We start from the raw sequence: 25197 nt of genomic DNA on the forward strand, positions 1-25197 counted from the left end.
ATATAAAATTATTATATAACATAATATATATTATATAATACTCTAAAGCATATAATATGCAATTACATATATGTAATAACTCATGAGATAGTGTTTATTATATTAATATATTCTCTTCTATTAACTATATTATAATTGGTATATCATATAATACCAGAAATATATAATGTAAGTAGATATGATATACATTATATAAAATAAAATATACTATAAAATACTTTATATTTGTTTATATACTATAAACACAGACACATGCATGTATATATGTATGTGTGTGTATATATATGTACATATATATATATATATAAATGATCTTTTGGTGAGTTTATACCAATTTATTATTGACATTCAACTTGAGGTTTAGAATCAGATAGATTTGACCAAATTTAAAAAATATTCTCCTCTATCCCCTGAAGCAGTAGGCACATTTCCTAAATTCAGTAAATATTTATTAAGTGCTTTATAGATACTAGGTAGACACTGCTGTCAAGGAGATTACTATCTAATAGGGAAAATAATACACAAAAGGAAACTCTAAGAGGTAGCTTATATAGAGGAACTGAAGAAAAATGGGGTTACCTGGACAGTTCTGAGGCTACTATCAAGGAAGACTTCAGGAGGACTTTAATGTCCCACCCTCTAGCCTCCAGTCAAAGTGGAGAGGCAATTGACCGTTGAGAAGGTGTTGAATATCAAAAAACATTTTGTTTTCCACTTAAAAAAATACTTTTAGTATTTTTAGAAAAGAATATGGATACCTATTCTGTCTGTAAAATTCATCAGATGTGTGTTTGCATGTAAAAAACTAAGTATTGCTTTAATGTTGATTGACTTGCTCTATTAACTTAGCCTTTTATGCTTTGATTATCTCTTTCTTAGGATTGCCTTGGTCATTTCCTGGTTGGCTAAATCCAGGTAGAAGTGATCCCTATGCCAATATGACAATGACTGCTTTATATGTTGTGTCTTGGATATTGGGTGCTAAAAGAATGCATAATCTGGACATCGATTATATTGGGGTTAGTAATATATTTAAAGTTGTCTTTCATTTTTTTGTTTTACCCTGCATCTTTAGTTAACTTTTAAATTTAAATGCTACTACATTGCATCGTGTAACTGGTCCTTGCCATCTGTATAATTTTTTTCCTTTGATAATGTAAATGACCTTTACTTCTTCAGAACTGCCATTCAGTCTCTTCTCTTCTTTTGTATATCCATCAGGGGCTGGGAAACAGGAGAGCTGTTTTTTATCTCAATTTTGTCACTAAATAACTATGTGAGTTAGAGCAAGTTACTTAATCTCTGAGCCTTAGTTCCCTCATCTGTAAAAGAGGGAAAATGGATTTGTTTGTCAGGGTGCCTCTGAAATTCTGTAATTGTCTCATCTTAATCCTAATGGATTTCATTAGTATTCCTTGCTATTATTGTTCCCGTGGCCATTAAGTATTTGATTTGTCTATTTGACTTAGTAATATATTTTATGAATGTTTATTTAACAAGTTAAAATATAGTTTGTTGACTAATATCTGACCTGCCCTTAAGAATGTAGGAAAAGGATTAATTTTCTCAACCTGTTGTTTTGACATTTTTCTTTTGATTTTACCTCCCCCCCCCCAGGTTTCTAATAAATTGTGTAGCATATCTAATTCTTTTAAAATAAAAGTTTTTTTTTCATTAAAGGTACTCTAATATTTTATAAACCATAAATATTTATATTCTCTAAGGACTAAAAGTAAGAAAAGTGATAATCACATAATTTGAAACATGGGGAAAGGTTTCCATTTATTATGGCTCTTGTTTTACAGTTGAACTTTTATATTTCAACCTTATTTAAAGTTTTGTTTTGTTTTTTAGATTTGGAATGACAGAGAACCTGAAAATCAGTATATAAAGGTTTGTAGTACCTTGAAATGCTTTATTTCTGTACTGTTGGCAAACAAGTAAAATTATGAGCTCACTGAAATTGAAGCTGTAGCAACACTAAAATATTTGTATAATATGTTGCTTTTAACTTTATTGCTTAATCACTTTAGTGTCTTAGCATTTGTTTCATGTTAGAATAAATTAACTCCAGAGACAATGAAATAGCAGTTCAGCACTATTTAGCCATTTCAGAGTCTAGCACAACACAGCATGAACAGCACTGGGAGGAACTGAGGCTACTAAGGTCTAGCCATGAGAGGAGAGGGTTGAACCCAATGGGATCTGGCTCAAACAACATCTGTAAAATACTCAGTTTGGGACCCTGGAAGCAGTCTAGCTCATCCCAGGAATAGAGTTGAGCTTCAACATATTGGCAAAAGTTGTAACCCCCCCCACACACACACACACAATGAGTAAAAGAGCAAGAAAAAACCTGACTAGAAAACTTAGAGCAACAGAGATGACCAAAATGTCAGGTTCAAAATGAACTCTAAAAGAGGGTAAAAAAACAAATAGTCAAAGGGCAGCTAAGTGGCTTAGTGAATTGAGAGCCAAACCTTTATACAAAGTGCCCTGCATTCAAATCTGACCGTAGATGCTTCCTAGCTGTGTGACTCCAGCCAAATCACTTAATTGCCATTACCTATACCTTACTGCTCTTCTGCCTTGGAAACAATACATAATATTGATTTTTAAGATGGAAGTTGTGTTTGAAGAAAGAGTAACATTTGGAAAAAAATTTAGAAAAGAAAATTAATGGAAAAAGTCAGTGGCTTAAAACAAAATTCATTGAAGAAAACATCATTTTAAAAAAGAAGTGCAAAACCTCAAATGAGAAAATAACTTCCCCAAAAAGGAAGTACAAAATCAAAAGAAGAACATGGTACTCTAAAAATTAGAATTGAACAAATGGAAGCTATTGACTCCTTAAGACATCAGGAAACAAAAGAAATTCAAAAGAATGAAAAAATAGAAGAAAACTTGAAATTTTTAACTGGAAAAACAACTGACCTAGAAAATGGATCAAGGAGAGATAACTGACAAATGATTGAAATACCCTGATATTCTCAAACAGGAAGGGAAAATAGTAATTGAAAGAATCTATTCATCACCCCCTAAAAGTGATCCCAAATTAAAAATTCACAGGACTATCATAGCTAATTTCCAGAACTCCCAGGCCAAGGACAAAATCCTATTAGCTGCCAGAAAAAAAAAAAACAAACAAAAAAAGTATTCAAGTATTAAGGAGCCATAATTAGGATTACATAGGACCTCGCATTTTCTACATTAAAGAGCCAGAAGACATTGCATATGGTATTTTGGAAGGCAAATAATTTATGACTAAAATCAATAATCACCTACCCACCCAAACTGAGCATAATATTCCAGGAGAAGAAATTTATATTTAATGAAATAGAGGGTTTCCAGGCATTCCTTATAACAAGACTAGAGCTGAAAAGAAAATTTGATGGTTAAAATCTGACACTCAAAAGAAGTATAAAAAGGTAAAGAAAAAAGAAAACTCAAGGGACTCAATCAGGTGGCACTCATTGAATTCCTACAAGGGAAAATGGTACTTATGATACTGAAGATATCTATGTTACAAGAAATATCTAAGGTACTTGTGGTACTCAAAATAATCAGTGGGATTATTTGACTAGATAGGAAGGTGATAAAGATAATTATGATATCTCCCTCAGTGATGTACTTAAGATACTTAATGTACTCAGTGGAATTTTTGGGGCCAAATTGACTACTACATGGGAAGGTAATGTAAGAAATTAAAGTACCCCTACTTAAAAAGAGAGAACTGTAGGAAGGAAGTAGAAAGTATTGCCTAGCTAGGTACTCTATAATTTATGTCCAAAGAAGTCAGGGCTCTTAAGTCCCAATCTCCATGTGGCATTGTGGTAGTCTCTTAAGCCAGGAAACCAGGTAGTGGGTGGTGTCTTCAGCAAGGGTTCCACCAACTCAGCCTCCTCCAGGAAAGGAAGGCCAGCTACTCACTAAACAAACTAATGTAGGATCCAGGGAAAGAGTCTCCTCTGTAAGTCCAGCTCACTGACACAGAGTGTCCAAAGATGAACTCCAATGGAGAAATTCAAAGGAGACATCCCTTGGACTGGAAGTTCAGGAGTTTTTATCATCCTTTTTCCACTTCCTGTCCCTTCCCACTTTATGGGAATCAATCTAAGTCTTTCAGTTGCTTATCACTGTGGCCCAGGGGTGGGGCAGTGGCCTCTGGAGTTGTCACCTGCTCTAGCAAGTGACTTTCAAACTCTCTTCTTAGTAGGGGGTAAAGTAGGGGTACTTTAAGTTCTTGATTAGTTTAGTTAAAAATAGACAAGGAGAGAGTTAATCTTATCTTCACAATGATTTTAAAATTATGATTGGTAAATTCATGCACTGAAACTCATTTAAAATGGCCTGAAGTTTCTCCCCTTCCTCTATTTTATCTTCTAAGCAGGCCCAGTGGAGATTTTATTCATCTTACCATTTGAGATGTTTTTTGAACATCTCCCTATACAGGCTAAGCCTTTTTCTCCTACATACACATCATTACTAGGGGGGACACTTCTTTTGCTTCCTATGTATAGAACTTGCAGACCAAATTGCGAGACTTCCAGGAATTCAGAGCTGCAGTACAAGTAGGTCCTATAGACTTCTCACTTCATGACCTAAACCCAGAATACAAGGTGTACATTAAGAACTTTCAGTGCATTGGAGCAACTCAGCCTTTCTGGGAAGGTCCATTTTAGGTACTGTTAATCACACCAACAGCTATGAAAATTGGAGAAAAGGACTCTTTGATTCATTCTCACACAAAAATGAGAGGAAAATTATAGGGTATCCAGCTAGGTAATACTTTCTACTTCCTTTCTACATTTCTCTCTTTTACTATATCTCTATCAAACTAAATTTAAAGAGCAGCTAACAGACTCATGACTTAAAGAGTTAATTTTTTTAAATTTGGCAACCACATTATTACTTTAGAACTTTCATATTAGCATAAAACCTAAATTTTAAATTCTTACATTTAATTTGCTGATCAAAAAGGTTGTGTTGATTACCCCCAATCTTTTTCAATTTTCTTCACTTTTTACTATCTTTAAGTCAGGTCTTTAGTACCTAAATTCTGGAGTTGGAAGTTCTTTCTCTACTCTCAGTTGGTAGAGCAGTTTAAAACAGATTAGCCACAAGCTACAGCTGTTGTCCTGTTTGTTGTGAGGAATGATAAGTACTAAAAAACAATTCCCCCCCTCTCTTTGCCCCTTAAACTAAAAACAGCTGAATTACCTGCAGCTGAGTGAGCTGGGTGTTTTTTTTTTCTTAGACAATAATTAGCCTATCCTCAGGGCTCCATCTGGATAGCCTCTTCTAAGCTTCTACTCCCCCTTCTCCCCCTTCCAGGTCCTTGCCTCAGGGAGGAAGCAACCCTGCCCCCACAAACTTCTATTTCACAGCCCATAATTCTTTAAGGCCTTTTCCAAACCTCACATGTCTCTAATAAGGAGAATAGTCAGTGGAAACAGAAGCAACTAAAAGTGCTCCTTTAATCCTGAAAAGCTTTTAAATCCAACAAGAATAAAATACTAGCAAACCTTTTTTGCCCCCAGGCCAGCTCAGAGAAGCTGACATCCTACCCATGAGGCCTGAAAGCTGCTCCCCAGAAGCCTGGGGGTAGAATCATGTGGTTGAAGCAGGGATCCTGGCATTTTTACTCCTATAGGGGAGGAGAGGGTAGAAAACTCTTTTACTTAGTGTCAAGTAGGGGTACTTTAAGTTCTTGATTGGTTTAACTGAAAATAGACAATTCTGTCTTCACAGTAATAAGACACTTAAGATATCTATGAGACTTGATATACTTAAAAAATTTAAAATATTTAGAATATTCAAAGTACTGAAGATATTTAAGAACTTTATCCTTATTAGGGCAATGAATAGGAATATACATAGAGAGCCCAAGGAGTAAGATGAATATGATGAGATGATAGATAAAAAATAAAATTGAAGGATAAGAAAGAACACACTGGGAAAAAAGTAAAAGAGGTAGAGATTAATTATTTCACATGAGGAGACACATCAATCAAGAATACAGTGTGGATAGGATGGGACAGTAACAAGCAATTCCTGAACCTTACTCTCATTGGAATTGGCACAAAGTGGGAAAAAGGTACACCCTTGGCTATAGAAACCTGTCTTACAATATAGGAAAGTAAAAAGGGGAGGGGGAATAATAGAAGTGGAAGACAGACAAATGAGAGGGTAAACAGGGGAAGTGGTAATCAGAAACAAAACATTTATGAACAGGAAAAGGCTGAAAGGAGAGAGAGAAAGATAAATGGGGAAAACACACAGTATTTATAACTATGAATATAAAAAGGATGAATTAACTCAAAGCAGAAGATAACAGAGTAAATTAAAAGCCAGAATCCTAAAATATGTTGTGTACAAGAAACACATCTAAAGCAAGGAGGCATATACAGAGTAAAAGTACAAGGCTAGAGCAGAATATGCTGTGTTTCAGCTAAAGTTTAAAAACTCCAGACAGAGCAAAAGTGAAAATTGATCAAGGATTGTTTATTTGTTTGTTTTTCCAGAAAATAGATCAAATTAAAAGAGATAAGGAAAAATATTACAAATTATTGCTTGATAAAAGGTACCATAGACAATAAAATCATATCAGTACTCAATGTATGCACCAAATGACATAGCATCCAAAATCCTTGAGGAGAAGTTACGTGAGTTATAAGAGGAAATAAAAAAAATATATACATATTAGTAGGGAACACTAAACTTTCCCTTTCAGAACTATGTAAATCAACAACAACAACAAAAAATAAACCAGAAAGAAATTAAGGAGGTGAATTGAATTTCAGAAAAGTTTAGATTTGATATACCTCTAGAGAAAACTGAATGTGAATAAAAAGGAATATACCTTTTCCTCAATAGTATCATGACACCTTCAGAAAAACTGACCATGTAATAGGACATAAAGGCTTCAGAACCAAATGCAAAAAAGTAGAAATATAAATGCATCCTTTTGAGACCATAATGCTATAAAATTTATATTCAACTAAGATCCTCAGAGGGGAAAAAGACTAAATAGCCTTTTCTTAAAAAAATGAGTGGGTCAAAGACCAGATCATAGAAATAATCATCAAATAGTATAAAGAAGAAAAGCAAATTACCAAGAGGATAAAAAAATGAAGAGGGAATTGTTGGGCTGTATTTTGCCTTTTTTCTATGCCAATAAATCTATGAATATTAAAATATGTTAATTGCCAAGACTGACAGAAGAGGAAATAGAATAAACAACCCTATCTCAGAAAAAAGAAACTGAACAAGCTATCACTGAATTACCTCAGATAAAACCCCATGGGCCCACAGGCAGATAGATTCATGAGTGAATTTTACTAAACATTTAAAGAATAAATTCTGATAGTTTATACACGATTTGGAAAAGTAGCCAAAGAAGGAATTTAAGCATATTCTTTCTGTGACACAAATATGATATGTTGATACCTAAATCAGGAAGAAAAAAAATAGAGAAAGAAAAGTATAAGTCAATCTCCCTAGTGAATATGGATGCAAAAATTTAAATAAAGTACTAGCAAAGAGATTCTGGCAATATTTCACAAGGATCATATGCAATGACTCAGGTGGATTTAATATCAGAAATGCAAGGATGGTTCAATATTAGGAGAACTATAAGCATAATTGACCATATCAATATCAAAACCAATGAAAACTATGTTTATTTTAATATATGCAGAAAAGGCTTTTGAAAAAATACATCTTTTCCAATTAAAAACACTAGGGAATACTGGAATAAATGTAGAATTCCTTAAAACGATTGATAGTATTTACCTAAAACCGGGTAAAAATATCTGTAAGGGGATAAATTAGCTTTCCCAATAAGATCACCAGTGAAGCAAGAATGCCCATTATCACTGTTAATATTCAATATTGTACAAGTAATGCTAGCTATAGCAATAAAAGAAGAAATTAAAGGAATTAGACTAAACAATGAGGAAATAAAACTATCACTCTTTGCAGATGATATGATGATATGCTTAGGGAATCAATCAAAAAATTAATTGAAGCAATTAACCATTTTAGCAAAGTTGCAGGATAGAAAATAAACCCACAGAAATCATCAGCATTTCCCTATGCAACCAAGAAAACCCAACTGTAAGAGAGAAAAAGGGAAATCCCATTTAAAATAACTGTTGACAACATAAAATACCTAGGAGTCTACCCAGCGAGATAAATTTAGGAACTATATGAACACATCTACATAGTGCTTTTCACACAAAAATCTAAATCTAAGAACCTAGAAAATATTAATTGCTCATGGGCAGGCCAAACAAATATAACAAAAATAACAATCCTGCCTAAATTAAATTACCTATTCAGTGCCATACCAATCAAATTACCCAAAAATGTTTTTATAGAGCTAGAAAAAATATTAACAAAATTCACCTGGAAGAACAAAAGGCCCAGAATACCAAGGGAATTAATGAAAACAAAATGAAGGAAGGTAGCCTAAACTGGATCTCAAGCTGTATTGTAAAGTTACCACCATCAAAAGAATCTGATACTGTCTGGGAAATAGAGTCATTGACCAATAGACTAGATTAGACACTCAAACTAGAGTTGTAAATGACCACAGCAACCTAGTGTTTGAAAAACCCAGAGATTCAAGAGTTTGGAAAGAGAACTCCCTATTTGACAAAAACTGTTATGAATTTGGAAAACCATTGCAAAAAAAACAGGCACAGAGCAACATCTCATGCCCAAAACAAGATAAAGTAAAAATGCACATATGATTTAGAAATAAATTGTGATGCTATATATAAACAAATTAGAGGAGCACAACATAGTGTCTGCCAGACCTATGGATATGGGAAGAATTTATGATCAAACAAGATAGACAACATTAAGACAGATAAAATAGATAATTTTAACTACGTTAAATTAAAAAGGGTTTGCAGGGGCAGCTGGGTGGCTCAGTGGATTGAGATCCAGGCCCAGAGATGGGAGATCCTGGGTTCAAATCTGGCCTCATTCACTTCCTAGCTGTGTGACCGTGGGCCCTTGTTGCCTAGCCCTTACTGCCATTATGAAGAAAACAGGTTTCAATATTATTTTTGTAAATGAAGCTTATAAAACCACAAACCTAATACATATATAAATACTTATATAAACCAGTGCTAAATCATATGCTTCCATCTACATTCTTACTCCAACAGCACTTTCTTGACGTGGATAGCAGTGAATCAAATTTATAAGAATACAAGTCCTCCCAATTGATAAAAGGTCAAAGTATAAGAACAAAGAGTTCTCAGATGAAAAAATTAAAGCATGTCTTTAGTCATATGAAAAATTCTCCAGATAAATATTAATTAAAGTGCAAATTCAAACAACTCTGAAGTACTACCTCATACCTATCAGATTAATTAGTATGACAAGGAAAATGATAAATGTTGGTGGGAAAATTCATACACTAATATTCTGTAAGTGAAGCTGTGAACTAAAACAACCATTCTGGAGAGCAATTTGGAACTATGCCTAAAGGTCCATAAAATTCTATCCTTTGAATTGTCAATACCACTACTATGTATGCATCCCAAAGAGATTAAAAATAGGTAGAAAGCACCTACATGTACAAAGATATTTATAGGAATAATTTGTGGTGGCAAATAATTGGAAACTGGAGGGATGTCCATCAACTGGAGAATGACTGAACAAGTTGTGGTATATGTTAAAATGGTATTATTCTTTTAAAAATTAATGCCATTAGTTATTTCTGAGTCATTTAATAAATTCTAAAATCCATTTATTGCTTTTGCTTTTTGTATATATGCTTTTTTCGTGCTGAAGACCCTAAGAAAGGTGCTTAATCAAAAACAACTGAACAGAGTGAAAATCATAGCCAATGATCAGTTTTGGCAGCCCCTTTCTGCTTTCCTGCAATTTGATCCTGTACTCCTGGACGCCGTTGAAGTTATTGGGTAGGAAATGCTTGAGATTTGTTATTTTCTGTTTTTGCTCTATATATCATGAGTTTATCTGTCTTTTCCACATCTTTACAGAGTCATCTGTTCTCTGTTTCCTTTAATTAAATATTCCTTTGATAAAAAATCTGCACCAGATGGATTGATGCTTTTGTTTGTATGTTTGTTTTTTTTTTATATATTTTATTTGATCATTTCCAAGCATTATTCGTTAAAGACATAGATCATTTTCTTTTCCTCCCCCCCACCCCCCATAGCCGACGCGTAAGTCCACTGGGCATTAGATGTTTTCTTGATTTGAACCCATTGCTTTGTTGATAGTATTTGCATTAGAGTGTTCATTTAAAGTCTATCCTCTGTCATGTCCCCTCAACCTCTGTATTCAGGCAGTTGCTTTTTCTCGGTGTTTCCACTCCCATAGTTTATCCTTTGCTTATGAATGGTGTTTTTTTTCTCCTGGATCCCTGAAAGTTGTTCAGGGACATTACACCGCCCCTAATGGAGAAGTCCATTACGTTCGATTATACCACAGTGTATTAGTCTCTGTGTACAATGTTCTCCTGGTTCTGCTCCTCTCGCTCTGCATCACTTCCTGGAGGTTGTTCCAGTCTCCATGGAACTTCTCCACTTTATTATTCCTTTTAGCACAATAGTATTCCATCACCAACATATACCACAGTTTGTTCAGCCATTCCCCAATTGATGGGCATCCCCTCGTTTTCCAGTTTGGGGCCACCTCAAAGAGTGCAGCTATGAATATTTTTGTACAAGTCTTTGTGTCCATTATCTCTTTGGGGTACAGACCCAGCAGTGCTATGGCTGGGTCAAAGGGTAGATATTCTTTTGTCGCCCTTTGGGCATAGTTCCAAATTGCCCTCCAGAATGGTTGGATCAGTTCACAACTCCACCAGCAATGAATTAATGTCCCTACTTTGCCACATCCCCTCCAGCATTCATTACTTTCCTTTGCTGTTATGTTAGCCAATCTGCTAGGTGTGAGGTGATACCTCAGAGTTGTTTTGATTTGCATCTCTCTGATTATAAGAGATGTAGAACACTTCTTCATGTGCTTGTTAATAGTTTTGATTTCTTTATCTGAGAACTGCCTATCCATTTCCCTTGCCCATTTATCAATTGGAGAATGGCTTGATTTTTTGTACAATTGATTTAGCTCATTATAAATATGAGTAATTAAACCTTTGTCAGAGGTTTCTATGAAGATTTTTTCCCAATTTGTTGTTTCCCTTCTGATTTTAGTTATATTGGTTTTGTTTGTACAAAAGCTTTTTAGTTTGATGTAGTCAAAATTATTTATTTTACATTTTGTGATTCTTTCTATATCTTGCTTGGTTTTAAAGCCTTTCCCCTCCCAAAGGTCTGACATGTATACTATTCTGTGTTTACCCAATTTACTTATGGTTTCCTTCTTTATGTTTAAGTCACTCACCCATTTTGAATTTATCTTGGTGTAGGGTGTGAGGTGTTGATCTATTCCTAGTCTCTCCCACACTGTCTTCCAATTTTCCCAGCAGTTTTTATCGAATAGTGGATTTTTGTCCCAAAAGCTGGGATCTTTGGGTTTATCGTATACTGTCTTGCTGAGGTCGTTTTCCCCCAGTCTATTCCACTGATCTTCCTTTCTGTTTCTTAGCCAGTACCAAATTGTTTTGATGACTGCTGCTTTGTAATATAGTTTGAGGTCTGGGACTGCAAGGCCCCCATCGTATGTGTTTTTTTTCATTATTTCCCTGGATATCCTTGATCTTTTGTTCTTCCAAATGAACTTTGTTATGGTTTTTTCTAAATCAGTGAAGAAGTATTTTGGTAGTTCAATGGGTATGGCACTAAATAGATAAATAAGTTTGGGTAGGATGGTCATTTTTATTATATTGGCTCGTCCTATCCATGAGCAGTTAATGTTTTTCCAATTGTTCAAGTCTAGTTTTAGTTGTGTGGCGAGTGTTTTGTAGTTGTGTTCATATAGTTCCTGTGTTTGTCTTGGGAGATAGATTCCTAGGTATTTTATTTTGTCTAAGGTGATTTTGAATGGGATTTCTCTTTCTAGTTTTTGCTGCTGAGCTGTGTTGGAGATATATAGAAAAGCTGATGACTTATGTGGGTTTATTTTGTATCCTGCAACTTTGCTATAGTTGTTGATTATTTCAATTAGCTTTTTGGTTGAATCTCTAGGATTCTTTAAGTAGACCATCATGTCATCTGCAAAGAGTGATAACTTGGTCTCCTCCTTGCCTATTTTGATTCCTTCAATTTCTTTTTCTTCTCTAATTGCTACTGCTAGTGTTTCTAGTACAATGTCAAATAGTAGAGGTGATAATGGGCATCCTTGTTTCACTCCTGATCTTATTGGGAATGCATCTAGTTTATCCCCATTGCAGATGATATTAGCTGTTGGTTTTAGATATATACTGTTTATTATTTTTAGGAATGACCCTTCTATTCCTATGCTTTCTAGTGTTTTTAATAGGAATGGGTGTTGTATTTTATCAAAGGCTTTTTCTGCATCTATTGAGATAATCATGTGGTTCTTGCTAGTTTGCTTGTTGATGTGGTCAATTATGTGGATGGTTTTCCTAATGTTGAACCAGCCCTGCATCCCTGGTATGAATCCTACTTGATCATGGTGAATGATCCTTCTGATCACTTGCTGGAGTCTTTTTGCTAGTATCCTATTTAAAATTTTTGCATCTATATTCATTAGGGAGATTGGTCTATAGTTTTCTTTCTCTGTTTTTGACCTGCCTGGTTTTGGAATCAGTACCATGTTTGTGTCGTAAAAGGAGTTTGGTAGAACTCCCTCTTTGCTTATTATGTCAAATAGTTTGTATAGTATTGGGGTTAACTGTTCTCTGAATGTTTGATAGAATTCACAGGTGAATCCATCAGGCCCTGGGGATTTTTTCTTAGGAAGTTCTTTGATGGCTTGATGGATTTCAATTTCTGATATGGGATTATTTAAGAATTCTATTTCCTCTTCTGTTAGTCTAGGCAGTTTGTATTTTTGTATATATTCATCCATTTCTCCTAAATTGGTGTATTTATTGCCATATAATTGGGCAAAGTAATTTCTAATGATTGCCTTAATTTCCTCCTCATTGGAGGTGCTGTCCCCCTTTTCATCTTTAATGCTGTGAATTTGCTTTTCTTCCTTCCTTTTTTTAATTAGATTGACCAGTTCTTTGTCTATTTTGTTTGTTTTTTCAAAGTACCAGCTTCTTGTCTTATTTATTAAATCAATAGTTCTATCACTTTCGATTTTATTAATTTCTCCCTTAATTTTTAGGATTTCAAATTTGGTTTTCTGCTGGGGGTTTTTAATTTGATCGCTTTCGAGTTTTTTCAATTGCATTTCCAATTGATTGATCTCTGCTCTCCCTTGTTTGTTAATATGAGCTTTCAGGGATATGAATTTGCCTCTGATTACCGCTTTGGCTGCATCCCAAAAGGTTTGAAAGGATGTTTCGCCATTGTCATTTTCCTTGATGAAATTATTAATTGTTTCTATGATTTCTTCTTTAGCTAAACAGTTTTGGAGTATCATATTGTTTAATTTCCAATTGGTTTTAGATTTGGTTTTCCATGTACCATTACTAATCATTATTTTTATTGCCTTGTGATCTGAGAAGGCTGCATTCATTATTTCTGCTTTTTTGCATTTGTGTGCTATGTTTCTGTGACCTAATGTATGGTCAATTTTTGTGAATGTGCCATGTGGTGCTGAGAAGAAGGTGTATTCCTTTTTATCCCTATTTATTTTTCTCCATATGTCTATTAATTCTAATTTTTCTAAGATTTCATTCACTTCTTTTACCTCTTTCTTATTTATTTTTTGATTTGATTTATCTAAATTTGATAATGGTTGGTTTAAGTCTCCCACTAGTATGGTTTTATTGTCTATTTCTTCCTTCAATTCTCCTAGTTTCTCCATTAGAAATTTGGGTGCTATATTATTTGGTGCATACATGTTGATTAATGATATTTCCTCATTGTCTAGAGTCCCTTTTAACAAAATATAATTACCTTCCCTATCCCTTTTGATCAGGTCTATTTTTGCATTGGCTTTATCAGATATCATGATTACCACTCCTGCCTTCTTTCTATCAGTTGAGGCCCAGAAGGTCTTACTCCATCCTTTAATTCTGACCTTGTGGGTGTCAACCCGCCTCATGTGTGTTTCTTGAAGACAACATATGGTAGGGTTTTGGATTCTAATCCATTCAGCTATTCGTCTACGTTTTATGGGTGAGTTCATCCCATTCACGTTCAAAGTTATGATTGTCATTTGTGGACTCCCTGGCATTTTGATTGCCTTCCCTAATTCTAACCTTTTCTTCTTCGGCTCTACCTTTTAGTCCAGTGATTTACTTTGAATCAGTCCCCCTTGTCCCCTCCCTTGATGTTTCCCTTTTTAGTCCCTCCCTTTTTGTTCCCTCCCCCTCCCCCCTCTCTTTCCCTCCCTTTTTGTTCTCCCTCTCCCCCCCCCCTTGGTTTTCCCTTCTCCTTACCCTTGTTGGGTAAGATAGAATTCAAGATCCCAATGGATCTGGATGTTTTTCCCTCTCAGAGTTGATTTCCCTGAGATTGAGGTTTAAGTAACCCCCCCCCTCTCTTCCTCTCCTTCTTATAGGAGTTTTCTTCCCCTCCCCTTCCCCTGTGAATCTTTGTGTGAGAACCATTATTCTATTTGGTCTTTCTTTACCCCCTATTTATACATTACATTTTCCCCACATATTTGTATACATAGGTTGATATAAATGTAGTCCTTATAGAAGAGAGTTTGAGTAAAAGAAGATAACATTTTTCCCTTTTCCTTAATATTTACCTTTTCAGGTATTCCTTGCTCTTTGATTTTCGGTATCAAACTTTCCACAGAGCTCTGGTCTTTTCTTTGCAAAAAGTTGGAAGTCTTCTATTTTGTTGAATGCCCATACTTTCCCTTGGAAGTATATAGTCAGTTTTGCTGGGTAGCTGATTCTTGGTTGGAGACCCAGCTCTCTTGCCTTTCTGAAGATCATGTTCCATGCCTTACGATCATTCAGCGTAGAACTTGCAAGGTCTTGTGTGACCCTGATTGGCATTCCTTTATATCTAAATTGTCTTTTTCTGGCTTCCTGTAGGATTTTTTCTTTTGTTTGATAGCTTTGGAATTTGGCAATTACATTCCTGGGAGTTGTCTTTTGGGGGTTTAGTGTAGAAGGTGTTCTGTGAGCTCTGTCAGTGGATGTATTGCCCCCTTGTTCTAGAATCTCCGGGCAATTTTCTTTGATTATATCTTGTATCACCATGTCCAGTTTGGTGTTTATTTCTGGCTTTTCTGGGAGTCCAATTATTCTTAAATTTTCTCTTCTCCCCCTGTTTTCCAGATCTATCACCTTGTCGGTGAGATATTTTATGTTCTCTTCTAATTTCTTGGTGTTTTGGCTTTGCTTTATTAGTTCTTGCTTTAAAGCCTGGTTTTCTTTTACAGTTTGGTCAAACTGGTTTTGTAGATGCGTGAATTTCTTTTGCATCATTTCCCACTTTTCCTCCCAGAGGGCTTCCATCTTTTTGGTCCTTTCTGATTCAAATTCTTCATGGGTTTGTGGAGAGTTTCTATTTCCTTTGGAAGATTTTGGAGAATTTTCTTGTATATCTTCTTCTATCTGCTCTGTATTTTGTATTTTGGCTCCATAGAATGTGTCCAGAGTCGCCCCTTTCTTCTTATTTTTCTTGGTATTTTGGGGCTTCTGTGCTTCTGTGGAGTTTGTCATCTCTGAACGTGGAGGATTGGCTTTTCTTGTCTTTGTCTGGTGATCAGAGGCTTTAGTCCTGGGCAGATGTTGGTTCTATGAGCGTTCCCTGGGTTAAACTGAATATGCCTCACTGGAACTGGAATGGAAGGGTCGGACCACGAGGCCACACTCTCCCCCTGGCTCGATTTCCGGAAGTTGCCTTCAGAATCCCTGGCCGTGAGGCTGTTTCGTCGGCCTGGGGGGGATGGGCTGCCGCTTCCCCAAGCTCCGAGAGCACAGACTTTCACTGAGACTTGGATAGCAGGATCCAGCCCGTGAGGCTGTCTTGCCCGCCCTGAGGGTTGCTGTTGTTTTGACCAGCTCTCTGCAGTGGAGGCCCCAGGCAGTAACTTTCACCCGGACCTACGGGCTCTTTGCAGCGGAGGCCCCAGGCAGTAACTTTCACCCGGACCAACCGGCTCTTTGACCGACCGGCTCTTTGCAGCGGAAGCCCCAGGCAGTAACTTTCACCCGGACCTACGGGCTCTTTGCAGCGGAGGCCCCAGGCAGTAACTTTCACCCGGACCAACCGGCTCTTTGACCGACAGGCTCTCTGCAGCGGAAGCCTCAGGCAGTAACTTTCACCCAGACTGGGACTTGGGTAGAAGACCCTGAGGGTTGTTGTTCCTCAGACCCTGCTCTCTGAGCCCGGCGCGGCTGCCGCTTCCGGGAGCCTTGGACTCTGCGCTCCTACCCCTGAGGTCCAAGGGATCTCGGGTTCTGGCTTTTAAGGGGAGCTGTACCTTTTGAACCGGGTCCAGGTCCAGGAGGAGGGTTCCCAGGGTCTGTGCTGTTGATCGTTTTGAATTTCGGCGCCTTAGGAGCTTCTAGTTTGAGATCGGTCGGGAAGGGTTTTCCGGAGATCTGAACTTCAGCTTTCTCTAAGCCGCCATCTTAACTGGAAGTCTGTATGTTTGTTTTTTTAACGTTAGTATTATTTTTATGTTTTTTTTTTTGTCATGGCATAAATATAGGAAAAATTTTAATCTGATACAAAGGAGTCTAATTCATTGATTTAGAAATTCCAAATTAACAGTTCTAAATTAAGTTATGTGGCAGGATTCCATTGTTAGGAATTATAAAGTTGTTATTAAGTGAAATTGGCTTCCTTTGATGCCAACTTTAAAGTTATCTAGATTTGCAATCTTACCTTGATTCAGTTTTTTTTCCCCACTACTCCTTTCTATTTAGTTCCTTGATCCCAGGTTCAAATCTTTGCATTTTCAAGCTAAAAGTGACCTTTAGCCATAGTTAGCCTATCATCTAATTTTATAACTGTTATCACAGTACTTAGCACTCAGTAATACTTAAACACTTGTTGAATAACTGTTGAGTGGCCATTGGGAAAAACTTGAATGTGTATTAAATACTCACTTTGGGTAGGAAACAATATTAGTTTTTCTGGGTGAAGATCTGAAAATTGAAAAATAGATATTTTGTCCCTACCCTTATTAGTCTTCATTAATCAACAAGATTTATGTAATGATTGCTACGTCCTAGGTACCAATGCTAGGTGCCAGGAATGCAAAGACAGAAGTGAAATAATCTGTGCCCTAGGGGTCTTTATTAGGGAAAAGAGCATATATAGGTAAATAAATACATACCAAATACAAGTTATGTGATCTTTTGGGGTGGGGGATGTTAACAGAGGTGTGGGGTATCAGGAAGAGCTTTAATAGAAGGTGCAGGTGCAGAATTTTGAACAAAACAAGATTCTAAGTCAGAGGTAAAATGGGAGAGGATTTTTGTTTTGGAGAAAAACCCAGTAAAAAGATGCAGAGATGAGAGAATGGAGTATTATGTGTGAGCAATTGTAAGAAGACAGGTTTGAGGGGGCAGCTGGTTAGCTCAGTGGGTTGAGAGCCAGGCCTAGAGACAGGAAGTCCTAGGTTCAAATCTGGCCTCAGTCACTTCCTAGCTGTGTGACCCTGAGCAAGTCACTTAATCCCCATTGCCCAGCCCTTACCATTCTTCTGCCTTGGAACCCAAAATGGAAGGTAAGGTTTAAAAAAAAAAAAAGAAGTCATGGTTGACTATACTATAAAGTGTGTGGAGTGGATTAATGATGTAAAGGTGTGTTGAGACCAAGTAGTCAGGGGCTTTAAAAGCTAAACAAAAGAGCTTATATTTGATCTTGGAGTTAATAAGGAGACATTGGAGTTTATTTGGAATTGACATTGATAGATCTGGACCTTTTAAGTATCACTTGAAAAGTTCTCTAGATCAGAGGCAGACAACTCAAAATCCAGTGCAGCATAGTGTAATGAATAAAAATTAATCTTGGAGACTTTATACTAAATTTATAAGTGTTTACCTGTAAAGAGAAAAGAAGGAAATTAGATTATTGGCCTAACTACCTAACCTAACCAACCTGGCCTCAGCTGCAAGTCTTAGTTCCTGGATTCCCAGCCCAGCAGTGGTCCCAACTGGTGCAGTTTTCTACTGACTATTTGCCAGAGATGGCTTACATAGATAAGCACTAGGATGGCTTAACAGTGATTGAGAGCTTCTTCCACAAGCCAAGAAATGGCAGAGTCCCCAGACTACTTCACTTGCTGACTTTTTAAGCTCAGTCTAAACCTCTCCCTATGATTTTCTAGTTGGCCAGGGTTTCACCTTAGACCCTACATATCACATTCCTTGACTTCTTGCCAATCAGAAATCTCTGCCATGCTGGCGAACTAAGACAAATGACTGTGACACCCCATTAGTTAAATCTTCTGGGATTGGGTGGTCCCCCTAAATATTTAATGCACACAATGGATAATGGTAATTTGTGAGTATTTAAGTCATTATGCAGATCAGGATCTGTTTCTTTTTGAGTCAGTTACTACTTCTGGAGGAAGGATTAGAGAGAGGAGAAACTTGAGACAGGAATATTAACTCTGAGGCTGTTGAAATAATCAAGGTGGGGAGTGATGAGAAGCTCAACTGGGGTGGTATCCAAGTGAGTAGAGAGAAAGGAATGAATATAAGACATGGGACAGTAGAAATGACATGAATCGGCAACTGATTCAATATGTGAGATGAATGAGAGTTGGGAGTTGAGTATAATAACCCTGATGTTGTAAACGTTGGTGATTGAAAGAAGAGTGAATTTGGGAGGAAAGATGAGTTCTGTTTAGACATGTTGAGTTTCATCACCAGATCAAAGTACACTTAACAGCATCCATTAGAATTCTCTAACAGGCAATTGAAGATGTGTGACTGGAGATCAGGAAAGAGATTAAGGTAGGATATAGAAGTCTGTGTACAGAGTCAGTGATGCATTTAAAGAAAGAGTAGAAGAGAACCCAGGATTCAATCTTGGTTTAAATCACAGTTTGAGGGCATGACAAGAATAAATGCCAGCAAAGGAAACTGAGGAGTAATTTGACATGGGAGAACTGAGGGAAATTAGTGTCACAAAAACTCAAGAGAGGAGAAAGTGGTCAATAGTGTCATGTTAAAGAGAGATCCATAAAGATGAGGATTAATTCAAAAGGCCATTAGATATGACATTAAAGATAACATTGGTAACTTTGGAGGGAGAAATTTCAGTTGAGTTTTATAAGCCAGATTATTGGGTTGAGAAGAAATAATGAGTATAGATAGTTGTGTGATAGACAGTTGGCTGAGAAGGGGAGTAGAGATCTAGGGAGATAGTTTAATGAGATGGTATGTCAAGTGAGGGTTTTTTTCCAGAATGAGGAGTCTTGGACAGTTTTGTAGGCAGCAATGAAGGAATTTGTTGATAAAGATCAATTAAATTCCAAAATATTTATGGAATTTGTGTGTGTGTGTGTGTGTGTGTTTGTGTGTGTTGGTAAAGAATTGGAAACTAAGGGGATGCCCATCAATTGAAGAATGACTAAACAAAGTGTGGCATATGATTGGGATGGAATACTGCTATGCTATAAGAAATGAGCTTTATAAAAACCAAAAAACTTGGAATGAACTACATGGGATAATGAACAGTGAAATGAGTAGAACCAAGAGAACAATATTCACAGCTACAGAAATAATGTTGAAAGAATAAATCTGTGAAAGTTACTTCCAGAGAGTGAACTGAAAGGCAGAAGCAACAAGAGACTTAATTTATTTAAATGTGTCCTGGTTGATATTTTCTGTGATAGGAGGCATGAAGATAAGATGGATAAATTTCATTAATAAGTAAATAAATTTTCTCAAGAGATCTATTGAAGATTAGAGAAAGAAAGGTTTATTTTACAGGCAGTATGCTAGAGAGCATGTGGTACATGTGGAGGGGTTAATTATCATGAGAGGAAGAATTACTTCTACAGACTGGTAAGGGAGGAAGAGGTGAGACTTGCTATCAAAAGCAGTGTGAGACACAGAGAAGGGGATAAAAGGAATCCCATGACAAATATTCTATTTTCTCAATTATAGAAGGGAGGCTTGAGGAGAGAAGAGGTGATTGGAAATAGCTTCTGTATATTGTTAGATAGAAAATAAATTAGAGAGGAAAAAAAAGTCTGTCCACTCTGCTGCATGCCTCACTGAGAACAAATCATCTGTGGCTGACTGAATCCATTTGCATGGTTTCTTCAAACTTCTTCAGCAGCTTGTGAGTAAAAGCAGAAGAGTTGTAGATGGTGCTTGAACTGGTTCTTGAACGAAGAAGGTAATTTTACGAAGGCGAGGGAAGAAGGGGAGTATTCCAGGTATGGGGCCCAGTCAGTGCAAAGAAACAGAGATGGGAGATGGACGGTTGTCTGTGAGGTCCTATTTAGCTGGATTGTAGAGTTCAAGAAAGGAATATGGACCACTGTATGATGAAGCTGGAAAGGTGAGCTAGGATTAGGTTGTGAAAGGCTTTAAAAGCCAAACTGAGTTAATATTCATTTGTAGGTGTCATAAGGATGCCACTGAAATTTGAATAGAAGAATATGATCAGATCTATTTTTAAGGAAAATCTATGTAGAGCAAGGATTGAAGCAGAGTATCAAAATCTCATTATGTGAGAGAAAAATCTCCTACCCCCTTATATGAGGATTAGATTTTAATGTTAGCAGCAGTTTTGAATTAATCATAATTGTAATTTTAAGATAGTTACACAAGTCATGATTTTAGTAGGTTTTTTATGATTATTTTAATATAAGTATTAAGGTTTTGAATTAAGTAAATAACTGCTTTAGCATAGGCCTTTAGTGTCAGCACTACCCTTCAAATTGCTATATCATGCACCCTCAGCAATAATCATGGTCTTGAAATAGGCTTGATCCAGGTTAGAAGCCTAGTACCACCCAACACCATTCAGTCTTATCTTTGTGTCTCTAGTTCAGGCTCCATCATCCTCCCCTTTTTCCATCAAGCGACTTCTCTACCAATGAGAAGTATGTCCAGATCTACATTTAACTTGATATATAAGTTGTGATATTTTGCAGTGTATATAGGAAGGTCTCTCACAGTATTGGAGGGTCTTTTGGTCTTCATTAGAAATCCAGCTTTATTGTGAGACAGGCTCTCTTACAATAAACCTATTTTTATTTATGGCTTGGAAACTTTGATTTGTGTTCCTGTGGTTAGAAATTATGCAATAATAGTGAACAACTTAGAAATGGAGAAATGGCATCTGGAGTTTACTTTATTTGTTAAATATGGTTGACATTTCAGAATGAGTTTTTTTTTTTTAATTCATGATTTTATATTCATAACTTTTCTATAACTTGGACTTTAATAGTAATGACATTAGTAATACCATTTCTGGTAGGTATTTTATTAAGCAACATCAGGAGGTGACTATATTAAAATGAGTAAAAAGTCTATATATTTTAAAATCTATTTTCATTTTACAGTACATTTTTCTTATAAAACCATTGAAGGAACATATTTACTGTTCTGCTTACAGAATATTTACAGAATCCTTTATTATGATTTAGCAGTAAAAGTGACTTAAGAGTTCAATTCCCATTATTCTCTTGAAAGATATCTAAATATCTACGTTTTATTCATGAAATTTATTTTTATTCTAAACTTTACAAGTGTTAAATAAGGTAAACATTTCATGAAACCTTTAACTCAACATATTTTAATATTCCAATGTAATGATATTGTATCTGACCATTAATTCTGGGTGTTCCTTTTCAAAAATTTAAACTAGTTTTTTATCTATTTATCTGTCTATCTATCTATCTAATCTATCATCTATCTATCCATCCAATCTATTTATTCAATCATCCAAACTATCTATTCATCAATCCACCTAATCTATCTATCCATCCATCCATCCATTTAATTATTTATTTGATACTGAGTCTTCCTATCTCAATGGTAGTGAGGACAGTGCCAGAACTGGAGTCAGTAAAATCTAAATTCATATTGGCCTCAGCCATTTATTAGCTGTGTGAATTTAGGTAAGTCACTTAACCCTGTTGGCCTCTGTTTCCTTATCTGTAAAATGAACTGGAGAAGGAAATGGCATATCATCTCATATCTTTGCCCCGAAAAACACTAAATAAGGTCACAAAAAGTTAGAAACAATTAAAAACAGTTAAAAAACAGCAACAACTTTCTACCTCCCCAAGGCTGGAAGTATAGTAGCTACTTACAGGCTGATTCCCTGATCCTACTGATGATTGGTACAGAAGCTTTGATGATTTCATACTTCTGGGCTAGTTCATATCTCGTTAGGCAACTTGATTTCTCCATATCACCTACCTTCTCCCTCCAACCCCTCCACCATATTGGTGCTGAACTCAGTACAGATACCTTATTGCCTTTGTCCTACTGTTGGTCAGCCCTAGCCTCTCTGGCAGCAAGGAGTACAGGCACCAGCTGGACTCTCTTGTGTAGAAAATTATCTCCTATATTCCACTTCATAGACAATATTGTGTATATATGTATACACACTGTATACATAAATAAGTAGTATATTAAAATTATGAGGCTGATAATAGCTTAATAACTTTATTAAATCAAAGTAGTAGTAGTAAAAAGAGGGAAAGATAGGAGAGAGGTAGAGATATACTTAGCTTTTCTAATCTGCAGACCCCATTTGGATCTCTAGCTAAAACTCTGACAAGGGTTCATTCTGCTATCCACACTCCTACCAGAAGACCAAGATTGGCTCCTGGTCGGACCTTATTAGCTCTTTTCTCCACCCACTAACTCACATGTCACATCTCAAGAACCAATCATAGTTTCTTAATTTGCCTGGGCCACCCAGGGGGGTTAGTGCTTGTGGAATCAGCTTCTTGTCTTGTTGGTTCCTTGGTTCTTTAGCTTCTTTTCTCTGAAGGCTTATCTATACCTCAATTTACCCAGTGGTATTTGACCTCTTGGTCAAGGAGAGATGACATTAAAAAGGTGACACAGTGAAGGGAGAAATTTACTTCTGAAATACTGACCTAATAGGGATGTTGTTGAAGATATTATTGAGATAATAAGGTTATTGAAGTCCTTAGTATCTCCCAGTGAGATAGGCCTGTGAGCCTGTCTCACTAGGACCAGTGTGCTGTTCAATCCTTCAGACAAGTTCTTGAAAACAGGAATAGGAATTTATTCTTGGGAAACAAGGTTTTAGACAGGGAGGATCAAGGAATTAGGTTTATCTATAGCTAAGGGATTCTCACTAGCCTCCCACCTTCCTAAAATCTCCTCATGGAGATTTCTTTTTTTTTTTGTTCATGCTCCCTAGGCTATAACTTGTCTGTCTAGATGCCAAAGGCTGACTAGCTAAACCTGACACTATTTAATCCTCCCACATTGAGTTGTAGGTTGTAACAGGTCTTCAGATATAATTAGGAATGAATCCAGCATGGTTGGATTCACTCTAGCTGAGCTAGGCTGGAGTTGGTCTCTGGCCTCATCAGCTTGATAGTTTTGTTCAGGCTAGCTGGTCACAAATCTTCTTAGCAGACAGAAATACAATCACCATATAGGAACAGTTTGGTTTAAAGCAAAGGAAAGGTTTCCTTCAGTCAGGAACAACAGAGTCTATTCAGCTCCAAGGGACAGGAATTCAAAAATGGCTGTAAGGGTAAATTTAGGGTTGAGACTGAGAATAAATTTAATTGGTCGCCAGGGATTTAATTCAAATCCCAAATAAAATACTCAAGTCAGTTTGGAAATTTTATGGTGGTTTAATTAATATAGAGGGAAGGAATTAAGAATAAGAGAGAGAGAAAAAAGGGTATAGGATTTCTCCAGCCTAGCCCGAACCAAGTGGAGTTCAGAGACCTTCCAGCCACAAGGCCTCCTCCAAGATGAGGGGCCTCCTAGGAGGATGGCATTTTTAGGGAAACTAAAAGGAAAAAAAAAGATCAGCCTAAACTTCAAGAGAGCTCAGAGAAGATGCCTCACCTGAACTAGGCTACTAAGCTTCTCCCAGTATTTTATCAAGGATGATCACTGCCAAACCCAGACAATAGCTGTAGTGTTGCCAAGATACCAAGACTCTCAGCACCCTGCCACCAGCCACCTCTCTGCCACAAGCACCGGAGACACCTCTCCATGATAGAAAGCCAGAGAGATGAAGTGATGTGAAATATGTAGACTTTTTACATCACTTCCTGCCTCTCACGTGTACCAATGGTAGCTTAAGCTTGACTTAGGACAGCCCAGGGGGTCTGTCAATTGTTTCTGATTTGTCATTTGCTAGCACATGTCTGTCATAGGCCATCCTTCTCAATACTTAATCCTTAAGTAGGGGTGTAGACATTCCTGTTTTGTTAGACTAAGCAGGGTGGAATAAATCTAAAATTCACACTCCTCAGCTCCAGAGACAGGAAGTCCAAGAGCTCTCCAGCAACTGTTGGTGTTCACTCTTTATCCCTTCTCTGTGTTCCAGAATCTAACATCATTAGTTCCTGGTGTGTGGCCAGCTTTTGCAAAACCCTCTTTCTTCTTGCAACCCATTTCTCTTCTCCCTATACTTCCTATACTATACTTCCTATAATAGCTGTGCTACTTATGACCTATATAACTTCAGGCATTCTTTTAATCTTACTGGACCTCAGTTTTCTCATGTATAAAGTGAGGAGGTTGGACCAGATGACCTATAAATAACTTCTGGCTCTAACTTTAATCCTATGATCCAATGAAATTAAAATTATAGATTAAGTGAGTTAATGTGAACGTGATGCTATTCATTCGTCCTGTTGTCTTTTAGTCAAGAAATGATGTATGATATCATATTAGTAGAGTGGAATGAAAATGAGACAGAATAGACCTGGAACTGAGTTATGGCTCTTCTACTGATTAAATGGGTGGTCCTGGGCAAATCATTTCCTTTCTCTAGGCTTAGTTCTTTTCTCTCCAAAATATTCTGGTCACCCTAGAATGTCTTTAAGATTCCTTCAATACATTAAATCCCATTTTTTTATGATTAGCAGTTGACCAAAAAAATGATTGTATATGTATTGATAAATGCTTTTTTCAGCCTGTGTTTAGCTGATACTTTCTGTCTTCATTAGGGAATGGTAGCTCATTAAAGTAGAGTTTAGACTTGACAATGCGATGAA

The 25197-nt window shown here is 36.5% G+C and overlaps 1 protein-coding gene across 9 annotated transcripts in view; it reads left to right on the forward strand.

Annotated features, from left to right (window-relative positions):
* The window catches only part of LOC130457893 (galactocerebrosidase-like), a 147301-nt gene that overhangs the window by 43609 nt on the left and 78495 nt on the right, over positions 1-25197 (forward strand). For all 9 annotated transcript variants that reach the window (XM_056820607.1, XM_056820615.1, XM_056820598.1 and 6 more), the window contains 3 exons: positions 880-1019; positions 1855-1893; positions 9811-9941. In XM_056820607.1, coding sequence (XP_056676585.1) covers positions 880-1019; positions 1855-1893; positions 9811-9941 — 310 coding nt within the window. The remainder of the gene's footprint in view (positions 1-879; positions 1020-1854; positions 1894-9810; positions 9942-25197) is intronic.

This window comes from Monodelphis domestica, chromosome 1 (genome assembly GCF_027887165.1).
Source record: "Monodelphis domestica isolate mMonDom1 chromosome 1, mMonDom1.pri, whole genome shotgun sequence".
In the NCBI taxonomy this organism is placed as follows: Eukaryota; Metazoa; Chordata; class Mammalia; order Didelphimorphia; family Didelphidae; genus Monodelphis; species Monodelphis domestica.